This window comes from Lycorma delicatula, chromosome 10 (genome assembly GCF_047948215.1).
Source record: "Lycorma delicatula isolate Av1 chromosome 10, ASM4794821v1, whole genome shotgun sequence".
NCBI lineage: Eukaryota > Metazoa > Arthropoda > Insecta > Hemiptera > Fulgoridae > Lycorma > Lycorma delicatula.
In genome coordinates this window covers 84,234,909-84,250,658 of record NC_134464.1, presented here as the reverse complement: position 1 = coordinate 84,250,658, position 15,750 = coordinate 84,234,909, and the positions used below count along the sequence as shown (strand labels likewise).

Here is a 15,750-nt window from a genome sequence, read left to right as displayed (position 1 = left end):
GAATAGTTTCTGTAGAAGCACCTTGATTTTTATTCTTTTAATTAATTTATTTAATAAATATGAAAAATTAATTTTAAAAATAAATCATCATCGGTAATGGATCAGTTTTTAACATTTTACATGATTAACTGAAACTTCTAATTCCTGGATTATCCAGATTGATTTTAATTCTCCCTGTTCAGGATAAAAAGGATTTTACTGTACTTATAAATTCTTCTTTAGGAAGTTTTGAAGAAAAAGGTAATCACAACGTTTAATGGAATAATTGCCATCTATCAATAGAAACTAATAATGAAGAAAAAAAGAAGTATTAATATTTTTTTAATTAAAATACTTAACACATAACATTTTGTGTTTATAATAATGATGATAATAAATAAAATAAAATGTTACATTGTTCAAGAGTCATGGTTTAAAAATAAAAATAAGAATATATAGAGATAAATATGAGTTTATATTTCTACTTATATGTATATATATATATATATATATATATATATATATATATATATATATATATATATATATATATATATATATATATATATGTATGTAAAAATTTGTTATTCTTTATTATATATAGTGCCTTTAATTAATTAATATTCATTGATTCTTCATTTAATATTTATATGTATATAAGTTGTTTACATGAGCTTTGCCTTAGCACAATCTGGACAAATAATATCATCTCCATCAGTAATAAAACCACGACCAACCAGTGATGTTTTGCAAGTTGCGCAAATGAAACAGTCATTATGCCAGTGTCGATCTTCAAATGAGATGAAACGAGTACCGCCAATTCCTAAAACAGAAAATGAAATTAATTAATTACAGTTAATTTACAAAAAAATTATTATTTTAAAAATAGGTAATTTTTTAAAAAATATTAAAATCATAAATTAAAGTAATAATTAAATTAATATTAAAAAGAATTCAATTTTAAAAAAAAGTATTTTTTTTTTAAATTAGAAGATTCGTAATTATCAAATATCTGTATCATTCATTGTTGTAAAAAGATCTCCATAAATCTATCTGATCCGTTACTTCTGAAATACGTTTATCTACCTCAGTTCTATTCTCTGTAAGCTAATGTTCACCCTTTCTTAAAATTTTCCCAATCCTTTTTTTTGATATGACACTGTAGGAGTTGATCAGTTATCACCCAAATTTGATCTTTCAACACCATGCTGACACCTTATAACTGACATGTCCTTCCTTATTGTAGGTCAACATGGTGATAACTTTCCTGGCGGTACTGTCTAGAACTTAGTTGTTCTGCAGAAAGCCAAACTAATAATTGAAATGCTTATAAGATAAAACTGGAGCTTCTATTCTTGAAATCTAAATCCAATCTACTACTGTAGGTTGCATTTGCTGAATAGTGATATCGTTGCTATAAAACCATTTCTTTGTTAATGTCTTAGTGATTTAAATGTTACTATTGTCTCAATATCACAAAGGGTATAATATTGAGAGTATTAAGAGTACTATTTTTTTTTTAAATATTACTTACTTTAACATACATATATAGTAGTAATTCATATAATAATAATAGTTTAAATTTAATAGGAAATAGTAATACAAAAAAATAACTCGGCTGTTTTTTTATGTTAATGCTATAAGAAAAAAAAACAAAAAAATAGTGTTTATATAGAAATTAACTGCGTACTTCCTTTCAATTACTAAAACAGAAGCAGCAGATTTGATTATATAAGCAATTCTTTTTCTTAGTTGAACTGTAGTCCTGTCTACAGGAAAAAGGTTTCAGGAAAAGAGGTACCTAAATAATTTTAAAATATAATTCTGGGCAAGAATGGAGTAAGTGAGATAGATGGATGAAATGAGAATAATCAAGAAGAATAGCAGATGAATATGAAAAAGTAAATATTATAGTTGGGGTTTATTCTATATAGAAAGCATCTTCATCTATGGATCATGGAAGGAAAAGTAAAAAGTAGAAGCACAAATAAAAAACAATTGAAATATTTAAAGATGTTTGGAACTGAATAAACTATCAGGAAATTATCAGAATTAAGTAAAATGAATGGTATTTTTTGAAACCTGTTGAAAAATAATTTATTTTTGGGTTTTTCTGGGCGAAATATGCTTTCATGTTTTCATTACCCCAACACAACATAATAAACAAAGGTATATATCACATTATATATATATATATATATATATATTAATTAAAGTAATAAAATTACCATCTGCTTTGCGGCAAATAGCATGAATAGCTGGAACACACTACAGTAATTCAAATACTTGTATATAAGCAGACACCCCTAAGAAATCGTAAAACAAGACATTTCATTATCCCCTAGAATAGTGTTCATGTTAGCACCTAGGTTAAACTTGCGACACAATGTCACATAATAGATACATTCCACAAAAATGTGGTGCTCTGTTAGTTGGCAGTCGCAGTGAGCACAAACTGGTGTTTCTGTTTGAATCATCAGATATCGATGAGTGAGCCTAATGTGTCCTATTTGCAAATGGCAAAGAATAACCTCCTCTTGACGGTTATTACTGCATTAGGAGCTCCATGGTGAAGTACTGTCCTTAATTAGATGAAGTTTATTGTTCATGGCAGCATCCCACTCAACATGAACTACCATCTTCAAAAATACAGACAAGATTGTTAGAAGCAATGCAACTGGTAAAAGAGTGCTGAAAACAAGCCTCTTTTGCCACACTATATGTGCACTCGTTGCCTGAAATTCCTGTATGGCTGGGGATTCAGCAAACCTCACTTTTGTATTATGTCTAGTCATTTGCTATATCACAATATGAATCTCACGAACAACTGTGTGAGATTACACATCACTAATTGCCTATAATCTGAGCAAACAAAAATATGAGTATGTCAAAATTTTGCGCTAATTATATGAAAGGCCTTATTAATGGTATAGAGTTCTGCAACGAAAATACTGGTGATGATGGGAAGGCTAAACATGTATGTTCTGTTGCCAGCCACAAAATCACAACCAACAGAATTAACGTTTCTAGAGCCACATATATAAACTGTACATCAGGATTCTTGCTATTTATATTATAAAATTCATTTTGTACAATGAACAGATCTGTCTTCTTTCTATTATACTGACAAAGATGAAAGATAAAGTCATCAAAAAGAAGTCAAGTATAAAAGTCCTGTTACCAAATTAACTTTACATGTATTATCACATACTGTATATACTTTACAATTACGGACTCGACAAAAACTGAAAATATCGGATTTTAAAATTAGTAATATTTATTTTATTTGAATAAATCTTTACTAAAATTATCTATTTAATAATTTGTAAAAATAAAGAATAGTAAAAAAATACCTGTAATTGGTTTGCAGCAAGCTGTGCAACGCTTGGCGAACAATTCTCCAAAACAATCAGCGCAATATGGCTTTTCATCACGTGATGTAAAGCGTTGACCTGCAAGTGATGTATTACAATTTGTGCATGTAAAGCATTCACGATGCCATGGTTCATTTTTGTAAGTCACACCACCACTTGTAATAATCTAAAAAAATAAATAAATAAATAAAATACATTAAAAAAATAAAATCTTTTAAAGATAGATAATCTTTAATAAAATCTGTTTTATTAAATTTCTTTATCAATAAATAGATTTTATGATTTAAGAAATCAGAATTATACTAACATCAGCAGTTTCAATATCACTTTTAATTATTTTTATTTTAAAATTCAATGTAAATTGTTTGTACCCTACAAATAGAATATCTAGCTAAGTTTTCTTTTAGATATACAGTACAACATTAAACATCTCTTACCAGTAGGAAAGAGGTATGAAGAGATATTATGAAAAGGAACTGCAAGCAAGCATAAGCAAGGCTCTTTGGAATGTACTTTTTTTCATTAAGTTTTCTAAGTAATTTTTTTGACTTTTCAGAATTCAAAAAATTCAAAGATCTTTGATTATCAGAATGACATCTGGTAGTACATCAATGTTCTTCTCAACAATTTGATACTATGCAACAATGATTAAAAAAAAGTAAATATTTTTAAATTGTCTATGTAGAAAATAAAATGTATCTTTAAAAAAAATTCCCATTTAAGTTAAACAGACAACTAAAGAAACTTCCTTTAAAAAATAGACATAAAATTTTCCAATTTGGTGAAAAGTAGAATTTAACATGCATTTTAAAAAACTTATGGATCAAACTAAGAACTTGTTTTTTAAAAAGTCTGTTAAAATAAATGATTATTTTTCTTCAAATATAGACTGGAAATATTTTCACATAACCTCTTATGTACCATAAGTTATAAAGTAAGGCAGATATGCTCCTTTTTATTAACAGTAATACCAAAAAATTAAATATATTTTAAAATCATTAAATATTAAAAAAACTTGTATCAAAATACAGGATTTTTTCTTCCAACAGAACATTCAAAATTAATTAGAAACAGCTTCATCTGTGTAGTTACTGGTAGTGCTGTTATTAATGGGCTCACAACATACTACATAGTAAACAACAAGATTAAATGAACAAAGACAATCTCTATTGAATGTATTATTTCATTACATATTTTATGGGGTATCCTAACCTTTAAGACGCTGTCATTAAGAACAGCAAACTAATCTCTCAACTGAAGAAGGTGATTCTAATTAGCTCCAAAAGGTCCTTTAAAAGAAAATGAAACATTATTTTGAATGTGAATTGCTTAACATTTAATCATGTTAAACTGTTATCTTCCATCAAACTACATTTATAATAATATGAAAACCTGTGTAAGTTAATTTCTGTTACAAATCAAAGGTTGAAATTAACAGTATGTCATGGCTAATCATGAATATTATATGTAAATAACTGTTATTTTATAAATAAATTAATTCAGTCTATGAATAAACAATATTAATCTAATTTATATTATAACTTATTAATAATAATAAATTCAAAGAGTACTGAATTATTATATGATAATTAGATAACAGTATGTTATAATGTGATTTACTGAATTTAATGTACATAAATATAATTAAATTTATTATTTATTAACTAAATGTACTTGATTTGTTGTTAATATATGGTTGTATACAACTAACTATAATGCTGTAATATGAAAAACACTACACAGTGAAAGTGTAAAAATCACAGCAAGTCGGTATAGATAATTTTACTGACCAAAAGAAGCAAGGTCTTATGACAATTTGGTCATCTCATGCAGCACTTAACCTGACATTAAATTTCTAATCACTGTACACATTTCAATCACTATTATTTTCTTTTGTCATGCATGGGGAAAAAATTTATTTTTGAAGAAAATTAGTGTAATAGTAAATAGTTGTTTAACAAGTTCAGTTTAACAAATTACTATTAATTTTATTGCAAAATGCTCATTAAAAAAATAATTATATTATAACAAAAAAATCTACATGATAAACAGCTAAATTAATATACTAACTGAAGAAAACTTTATTAAACATAATACATATTAACATATGTATGGCATATGTTATATTAACATTTGTAATACACACTAAGTTTGACAGAAGTCAAACTTTTTAATTCAAGTTAGATATGGTTTTCGACCGGTGTGCACTAACTTTAAAAATAAAAAGCTAAACTAATGATGAAAAGATAACACAGAAGTCTTAATATTTTGAAATTCAAAAGAAATATTTACATTTTAATAAACATAAATATAAAATGCAAACTACAGAATCACCAAACCTAAGAAATAAATGAATTTAACAAAAAATTAATAAAACAACCAGTGGTGAAGATAATATAGTTTCTGAATATGCAACAGAAGAATTTTATAACAAATTATTAAAAAAAAATTAAGAAATATGGGAAAAGTAGAAAATCCCAAGAAGTAGGAAAAATGTATAAATACATCTTCTCAATAAAAAAGGAGATAAAATTGATTTGAATAACTACAGAGGTGTATCACTTTTATTAATTCTATATAAAATACTATTATGGGTACTGTTTAACAGAATTCAACCCATAACTGAAAAAAATTCAACCAGGAAGAAGCTGCGCCAGATAAATTTTTAACCTAAATTCGGTTTTACAATATCAAAAAACCAATAATCCAGAAATGATAATTTTTTAGATTTCCAAAAGCATATGATTAAATACACAGAGAATCTATTTAAGATATTACAAAGATTTAAAATTGAAAATAAAACATTAAATATTATTATTAAAGTAATTCTAACACAAATGATTTTAAAAATTCCATCACCAATACTTTTGTACTACACCATAGAAAAAGTTATCAGAGTGAAATAGAGAATTAAAAATTTTAAGAATTGATGAAAACAAAATAAAAATCTCTGAACGTGAAAACATTAGTTTTTTTAAATGATTTAATTATCTTAGCTAAAAGATCCAGATAAAGCAAATATCAAAATTAAAAAGTTAGAAGAATGCACAAAAAAAATCTGGCTTCAAATTTCTTACGAAAAAAAAATTAAAAAATGGTTTCCAAACAGCAAAAATAAAACACAAACCAACAAAATCTTTAAAGAAAAAACAAGAGTTAAAAAACAACACCAAATTTATTAAAAAAAAAAAACAAAAAACACAGGGATTAAAGTTATAGTAAAGATGTTAGAAATAGTGTAACACAGCTGAGAGATTACTAGACAGTAATATTTCCAGAAGCTCTATGTGGAAAAGAGTTTACAAAAGTTTTTAGAAAAGGTAATCAGCAAAATAAAATAAAGAATATTAAGATAAATGCATAGTCAAAAATATGTAAAACAATATTTATAAATTAAAAAAAACAGAGGATTTTTAAAAAAATAAACATACAATTAAGAAAAGAAGATTACAATTTTATGGACAGCTGTATAGAATGAATGAGAGGAGATAAAAATTTTTAACTTTTTTGAAAAAATACAAACAAAAATGCTGGTTTGGTGAAGCAGAAAAGGATTTTAAAATACTCACTATAACAAATATCAGAATTCTGAACAGACAAACTTTTAAAAAAAGGATAGATGAATCTGAATGTCTAGAAGAGCAAAAGAAAAAGCAAAATCATAAATGAAGTGTTGAGACAAAAATAAAGATGAGTTAAACAATAAAAAGTTATTGGAAAAGAAAAGAAGTCTGAATTTTATAAATGTGATCCTTAAAGGTCAGATAAAAAACAGTTAATTTTAAGAGGATATACACCAACAAAAGTTGAAAATAAATTTTTTTGAATAAAACAGAATGATAAGATTTAATCAAATTAATTGAAATATAATAGTACACTCAGTTAGAAAATATTTTAACAGAATAATGGAAAACACATGTAACTGACAAACCATAGAAGTAATAAATAAGAAAATCGGAACTAAGAAAAGTTAGGTAATTTTAGATTTTTCCAATATAAAAGCAAAAACATACAATTTGTGCATTACATGTAGCTCTTTCAACTAATTTTAGTAGTGGAAGATTTTCGAAACTTCAGTACATTAAATAATTATATATGTGAACCATAAATAAAGATTTATTTTGTGAACAGTAATTATAAAAAAAAGAATATATTTTCATGTAAAACATTAAAATCCACCAAATATTTCATTTATTGTACAACAAACAGTTTGATTCCTGGTTTAAACTATCTATTAATTTGATTTATTTTAAGAACTGGTGCAAACAAACTCTGTACTTACATATTTGCAGGTTCATTAACATACTGAAAATGTTAGGCTGCCACATTCCATTAATCATACTTATTTGTACTTAAATAAAATGATGCTTTTCCTTTCTAGTAAAAATGAGTTTATTTTTCTATCTATATCTATATATATATATATATATATATATACACAAGGTGCTACCCAAAAGGTCGGGGAATTTTACCATAAAAATAAAATAGCTTACCATAACTTATAATTTCCACTGTCTCCTTCAAAGTAATCCCCTTGGGCATTGATACAGTGAACTCAGCGTTTTTCCCATGATTCCATGCATCCCTGGAGGTAAGCAGGTGAAAGTGTTCGAAACACCTTCAGCGTTTCTTCCTGAATCTCCTCAATTGTGTTAATACGACGGCGGCCTTTTAATTGAAATTTTATTTTCAGAAAGAGAAAAAAGTCGCACGGGGCAAGGTCAGGCGAATAGGGTAGGTGGGGAATCACTACCGTCTTTTTGGAAGCCAAGAAATTCCGAACGGCTAGCGATGTGTGCGCGGGCGCGTTGTCATGGTGCAGAACCTAGCTGTTGTTACCCCACAGATCTGAACGTTTGCGCCTAATGCTTTCGCGTAACCGCTTCAAAACTTCACAATAGAAAATCCCATTGACAGTTTGACCAAGAGGAACAAATTCCTTAGATGTCGAAAAAAACCATCATCATGGACTTCAGATTTTTGGTCGCTGTGAACTTTGCGACTTCCACTGCGACGACTGCTGCTTAGTTTCAGGGTCATACCCGTACACCCATGTCTCATCACCGGTTATGATGTTGGAGAAGAAGTTAGGGTCATATCTTGCTGAATTTTTCAATTCACTACAGACAGCTTTTTGTTTCTGGTCGCTGTTCAACAGTCTCGGTACGAATTTTGCAGTAATGCGCTTCATGTTCAAATTGTCCGACAAGATGCGTTGCACGGACCCATATGACATTTGTACGATTGCACAAACATCATGGATTGCTTATCTACGATCTGCAACAATAGCCTCTCGCACTTTTGCGATGTTTTCCGGTGTTGCGCTTGTTGATAGCCTTCCTGAACGCTCATCGTCATCGACTGTCGTTCGTCCATCTTTGAATCGTTTGTATCACAAAAAAGTTTTACTTTTACTCATAGCATTGTCACCATATGCTTCCACAAGCATGCGATGGGTTTTTACACCAGTTTTTTAAGCATGAAGCAAAACACAACGTTACACAACCGCACGAAAGTCAGCAATGCAGCCTCTCACCGTCACAGCTATTGGAACACTGATTCACAAAGAGTACCGTTAGCCACATCTGGCGGCAGCAAGTCGTACCAGAAATGGTTCGCGAGCGAAATTCAAATTCCCCAAACTTTTGGTTAGCACCAATATATATATATATATGAAAAAAATTGTTGTGTTGTTCTAGAAAAAAATAAAAACTCATTAAAAAAGGAACCTAACCTTTCTTTGAATGGCTTTTTTATAAAAATCGCTAACTTTATTCATCAGTTTATTCAGATCTTTAACGTCTTTTTCAATGTAACATTTTTTTCATTTAGATTTAAAATCAATTAATATGTTAAAAATATTTTTTTGTATTATGTAATAGCTGCTATCGTATTTGTTGGATCTTTTATCGCATATGCAGATTGTCATTTAAAAATAATAAAACACATTTTTCATGGCTTTTGTTCTACCAATTTTTATCCTTGCTTACAAATGGATTTCTCATATTTTGTTATTAATTTTACCATTTAGTCTAATTATTAGATTGTTTTTAGGAATATACGGACAGTATTAATAATAATCGTAAACTACAAAAATAAATTACAATTCATTATTTAACAAAATTCACCAATCAAAAAACTAAATTTAATAAGAAAAGAGAACATTATATAGGACAGGGAACAAACTACTTATCAGAAAGAAAAATGAATAGGTAGTAGGCATAAAAAAAAGATCATCATCATATGTATGCTATAAATAAATTTACAGACAGGTAATCAGTTTAAGATTAATTATAATCTATGAACTGAAATAAATATTGTACATGAACCATTTTTTAACAGATTTAAATTACTTTGTTGACCTTGTTAGAACAGAATTGCAGTTTTCTATATTTTCAATCATTTTATTTAAAGTTACGAGCTGAAAAGAAATTCAATTAATTTAAAATTATTTAAATGGTGATAAATATAGTTAATAGTTGTAAATAAATATCCCATTAATTTTCTAGTAAAGTAATAAATAATATAACATCATGGCTTTTGTGATATTTATATCTTCTTCCCTTTTTTCATGTTACAATTTTTTTGCTGTGATTGACTGGAGAAACTTATGCCAAGGGAAATAAATAAAAGCAGTCGAGGAAATAAAATCAAGAGATAAATAGTAATAAATTGAACTTCCTATTTTATAGTATATTACACATTAAAAACATTGATTGTCATTATACTTAAGAAAAAGTATTTAGTTTGAATGAAGAAGTAATTCCTTAATAAAAGAAGAAAAAGTAATTAAAATTTTCTATTTTCTAAATAAAAATAGTGAATTATCTAATTGTATTTCTCAGTTGAATAAAAATAAATAATTTTTATGTTTATTAATTAGATTTCCATAATTCCAGTTACAATACAAATAATAATTCGATTGCCAGAAACTGTTTAAAAAAATAAAAATATGAGAATGTTGTTATATTGGTCTGATCACACAAATCATGTTGCATTTAATCATTTAAATAGAATTTTAAAAAAACATAACTTTCTTTCTTTACCCGTAATTTAAACTTTAATGTTGTGTCTAATATTTACTATTGATCTAGTTATCACATAGGTTTCCTTAAATGTTTGATGATAATGCCTCCCAGTAATCTCTGTTGTGAGTTTCTAATTAATAAGATATTTTAACATGGTGATACAGGGATGTAACAAGTTACTTAATTATTTCTAGAATTTCATACGAATCAATTATTCTATGAATTAATAATAGTAATGAATAATAGTAAAATAATAGTTTTCTCGATAAAAATTGTGTCTTGATATTTTAATATGTGATGTAATGATAGTATCGATTTGAATTACCCACAGTAGGGGAAATGTAGTACTTATAGCAGTTCTTATAACTGTCTGTATTGACCCAAATGATTTATAACTAAGATTTGTGTTTATAGTCCACTGTAATTTATTTTAAAATTGTAAATATTTACCAAGGGTTTAAGTAACAAACATTTATAAATAATTAAAAGATAAAAACTGGCATGACATTTCAGAAGCAACAGCACAATACATGAAGTGGTGATGTTATAAATATTATGCCGGATCACCAATTAAAGCTGGGTAGTGAAAGATAGGTATTATCAAAGTACTTTTGCATCAGATAGAACTGTGCTAGTGTGCAAAATTGAATGTAAAACGGGCTATCTAGACTTCTACTGTGATAATTTTATACTATATTTTTTTCTGTTATTTACAAAACATATTGAAAAGCAGAATCAATAATGTTTAAAGATAAGTCATCTAGAAGATTGTAGATTAAAATTTCATCTGAAATATTCACATACCACTATAAAAAAAAATTATTCATAATGTGATAGTAACAGGATACGAATGAAAATAAAAAATAAAACTAACTGAAGGTTTTACTTACTTTGTTGCATTTAACGCAACGTGTAGCAAACTTTTCTTCGTAACAAGTAGCACAATAGATTTCTTGTTCACGAGGGATGAAACTCTTGGTTCCAATTGGTGATTTGCATACACAACAAGCGAAACACTGTTCGTGCCACTGCCTCGTTTTGTATTCCATCTTCTTCGTACCTGAACACACAAAACAAATCACAAATATTTAAAAATTGAAATCTTCTTATATGAACATGAAACTGAAAATTTTAATGTAGATAAAATTAACATTGGCTCATTGTATAACCTCATTTCCTCATTTTATAGAAAATAAATTTTCAAAACTGAAGGAATTAGAAAATAACCATTTTTTATAAAGGTTTAATCACTGGCCAGTCATTTCATCACTGCACTTTATTTATTAAAATATATCTAAAGGCATGTTTTCTATTCACAATAATAAAAGCATTCAAAAGGTTGTATAGCGTGGAGTTGTAAGTGTTTTTGAAGTTGGATTTATTTAGTTTCAATTTTATTATAAGTAGATTATTAATCAAATTTTTATACATTCAAATCTGTTTATCTTCCAGAAAGATTTAATAGGTAGAAGAGGATGATCTTTTCAACACTCTTTCAAAATTACAGATTAAAAAAGAGGGGAAGGCCTATCTATAGTTTTATATATTTTTTGTTTGTATACTGATGAAAATAATTTAAATATCATCAAATTATAAATAATAATTAAAAATCAGCATTATCAGAGAATTAATGGGAAAAAGGTCATATGTAAAAACAGTAATCAATAAAGTAGTTAACATCATTTTTCAATTGTTATGTTCAACTTCAATTAACAAATAACTGTCTTGTGCTTGTGTGATAAAAAACTAAACTATATATAAACTATATTTGCTTCAATATTGGTACATTAATTTCACATTTCCAAAAAAACTTTGGTGTTTCAATTACAAAATTTTGACAATACTTATTCACAAACAATTTTGACGACAATCTTTCCAGGAGACTATAAAATTATATACAGATACGATTTTGCATAAATTTAATACTAATAAATTATATATATTTATTAAAATTCTGACAGACTTTACAAAATTTTATGTGATTTGAAATATTATATATAAATGATGCAGAATTCAAGTTCAATTCAAACTTAATCTTGTTGAAGCATTTAATTTAGTTAATGTAAAATCATTGATCAGTTAAAACAAAGTTACCTCCTGAGAGATAAGTTATGGATAGAATGGCTCGAAATGATTTTAAACCTAACCTCTGCATGGGATTTTTCATTGTATATTCAAGTTCTTTTGGTTAGGTCACTGGCCATTACCTGAAGTGCAGAAGGAAAAGCAAATGAATTTATCCCTTTTCCTTGTTTATTTCTTCACTTCCAGTTTACAAATTATATAAACCCATTTTTCGTAATTACCTTATATGCAATACAACTGTTACTCACAACTGCACCTGAATGATGTTTTTATTAATAAACATGGTCATTAAGAATCAACTAATCATATTTATCAGGAATGGTTTATCTGATATTCCTCAAAAGTAACTAAAGAATTATAATTGATTAATACCCATTACTGAATGTTGTATTTAGAAATGAAATAAAATCATTCTTTAAAAAAAAACCAGTGTAGACATCCTCAAGAATAATAAGCATCTTGTGGTAGGCTTATATTAAAAAAAGAGAAAATTTGGTATAAAATTGTTTTTTTTATTATTAAGTCCATATTCAAAACCTTATATTTATTCAACCCTTTAAACAAAATATTTTGTTCACCATTTGCACTTGTATATTGAACATCATTCCTCTTCGAAAAAGTCACTAAGATTAGTGTCTTTTTACTTCAGATGTTTTATATATGCAACATAGTCATAAGAAAGATTAGAATGATGTAAAGCAACAACTATTTAACATATTGATTTTTATCATGACACAATTAATTATATACTTTGCCTTTTCTCATTAGTTATATGTGAGCCAGAATAAAACAAAATTCTTGAAATATCAAGTAATTAATGAAATAGAATTTTAACTAAATTTTCAACATTTAAATATAAATAAAAACATTACTTTTAAAGTTAAAAAGATATATAACAGATTAGTCTTTATTTATTATGTTAAACAAATGTTTTGTTTTACCGAGATAAGAATTCAATTGATTTCAGCAGTGGTAAAACAAAGTATAGATACGACCTTGAACTTGATAGTATAAATAACTAACATAGCTTAATGGTAAAATCAAAATGCAATATAGGTTTAAGCAATAAAGCCACATGCAATCCAGAGATAGGTAATTCTAAGTGGATGATACCGTGGAATGTAATTTAATTGTATCATTAAGATTGTTATCTGGTATGGTGCCAGGTTGCGTTAAAACTAACATTCAGTTACAATTCCAACTCTATCTTTTCTCACCCCTCTCCTTAGTTTTTAAAGCTTTCATAACATACATCATTTCTCATACCCTACCACAATGTTCACCTGTATTCTGTGAATACCTGTTTGTACCAGGGTACAAAGTACAACGACTGATCAATGTTCTCAACATAATAGTTATCTATAGAATAAATTCTACAAGAATTTAAATTTAGAAGTAATCACATGTACTTAATAAGTGGATTTACACTACAACAAATCAACCTTTATATATATATACACATATAACATCATATATATACAATTTTAAATATATACATTTCATTATAGTTAATATACACAAAAAATCGCTTACCAACAACTGATGGTAACAACAATTTTCAATTGTTGGTTAGCATTTATTTTTTGTATATTAACTATAATTACATACTTATACCAACGGGCCATGTATAACAAAATTATTACATGCATTCAAGATAAAAAAAAATGAGTTTTTTAATAGTGAGAGTTATGTAAAAATGTATCGATAAAAGATTCAACAGAAGAGAAAAATTAACTAAAAATAATCTGGTAATTTATTTAGAAATATCTATTAATTTTTTATGTCAAATTTTAAGGGCAATCAACCAACCACTTGATTCCAAAAACAGTGAACAAATTTTGTATTAAGAAAAATTTGATGTAAAAAAAAAAACTAATAAAAATATGTGCAAAGAGCAGTTGAATAAAACAAAAAAATTATTGTTTTTTCTCCAAACAAAATATTTTTACGAAATATGAAACTTTTCACTGCAATCAAGTTCAGTACTTTCAGTTACAAATTTTACAAAATGATTACATACATGTCCTTAGATATGCATATCTCTGTATCTACATAACTAAATTCATTCAATATCTAGAGCATCCAGAAATAGGTCTAAGTAAAATCTAAACTATTTTTTATTAACAGTGCAGCCAACTCAAGAAATAAAAAAAATATATATATATATACTAGATCTGTAAATAAAGTAAAGACTAGTTTTTTTGCAGCCAAAATAGCAAACATACGGTTACATGAAAACATATGGTTAAATGTAAACATATGGTTACATGAACAGCTGATTTATATTGGTATTAATATTTTTAGTTTATTGTTGCCACCTGAGACATAAATAAACATTTCGTGAAACGAGTTTTGTTTGTGCGTTACAAAAAAGAGGGATACTAATTGTAAGCAACAGTGTGCAATCAAGTTTTGTGTTAAACTCTGTGAAAATACCATTGAAAGTTTTTCAAAATTGAAAAGGGCATATGGAGATGACGCTCTGTCACGAGCACAAGTTTTTAGGTGGTTTAAAGCATTTTCAGATGGCCGGGAATCAGTTGCGGACAAACCACGCTCTGGAAGACCGTTAACGTCAAAAAGTGACGATAATGTTGAGCGAATCAGAGACTTGATACAGTAAGACCGGCGATTAACAGTCACAATGATTACAGAACAATTGAATTTGAACCGTACCACAGTCCATCAAATTTTGACAAACGAATTGGACATGAAAAAGGTTTGTGCGAAATTGGTCCCAAAATACTCACTGTTGAATAGAAAAACAAGATGGAAGTGTGCCGCGATCTTCTAGGGTAAATTGAAACTGATCCTGATTTTCTTCAAAATGTTATCACTGGTGATGAATCTTGGATATTTGAGTACGACCCAGAAACAAAACGCCGGACTTCGACAAGGTGTGCCACACTTCAAACTCACCACGTCCCCAAAAAGCAAAAATGAGCAAATCAAAAATTAAAACCATGCTAATTTGTTTCTTTGATAGTAGTGGCATTGTCCGTAAGGAGGTTTTGCCTACAAGACAGACTCTAAATCAATATGTTTAACGAAAAATTCTTGAAAGACTGCGGAAAAGAGTTGCCCGTGTGAGACCAGCCATCAAAGACAACTGGATGGAGCAAAATGACAATGCACCTTGTCACACAGCACTCTCAATTAATGAGTTTTTGGCAAAACATTTCTGTAGTTCCTCAACCACCTTATTCACCTGACTTTTAGTACCTGCGAATTTTTCCTGTTCCCGACTTTAAAAAACACCTCAAAGGACATCATTTTGGAACAGT

The 15,750-nt window shown here is 27.6% G+C and overlaps 1 protein-coding gene across 11 annotated transcripts in view; it reads right to left on the bottom strand.

Moving 5' to 3' along the window:
• Positions 1 to 515: 515 nt before the first annotated feature.
• Positions 516 to 15,750, bottom strand: part of Lmpt (four and a half LIM domains protein limpet) — a 913,540-nt gene continuing 898,305 nt past the window's right edge. For 2 of the 11 annotated variants that reach the window (XM_075376627.1, XM_075376626.1), the window contains 3 exons: positions 11,272 to 11,441; positions 3,333 to 3,519; positions 517 to 802 (listed from right to left, as the gene is read on the bottom strand). In XM_075376627.1, the coding sequence (XP_075232742.1) occupies positions 645 to 802; positions 3,333 to 3,519; positions 11,272 to 11,441 (515 nt within the window). In that variant the 3' untranslated portion in view covers positions 517 to 644. Of the gene's footprint in view, positions 803 to 3,332; positions 3,520 to 11,271; positions 11,442 to 15,750 lie in introns of all 11 variants that reach the window. The other 9 variants (XM_075376625.1, XM_075376628.1, XM_075376629.1 and 6 more) reach the window with 9 other exon arrangements.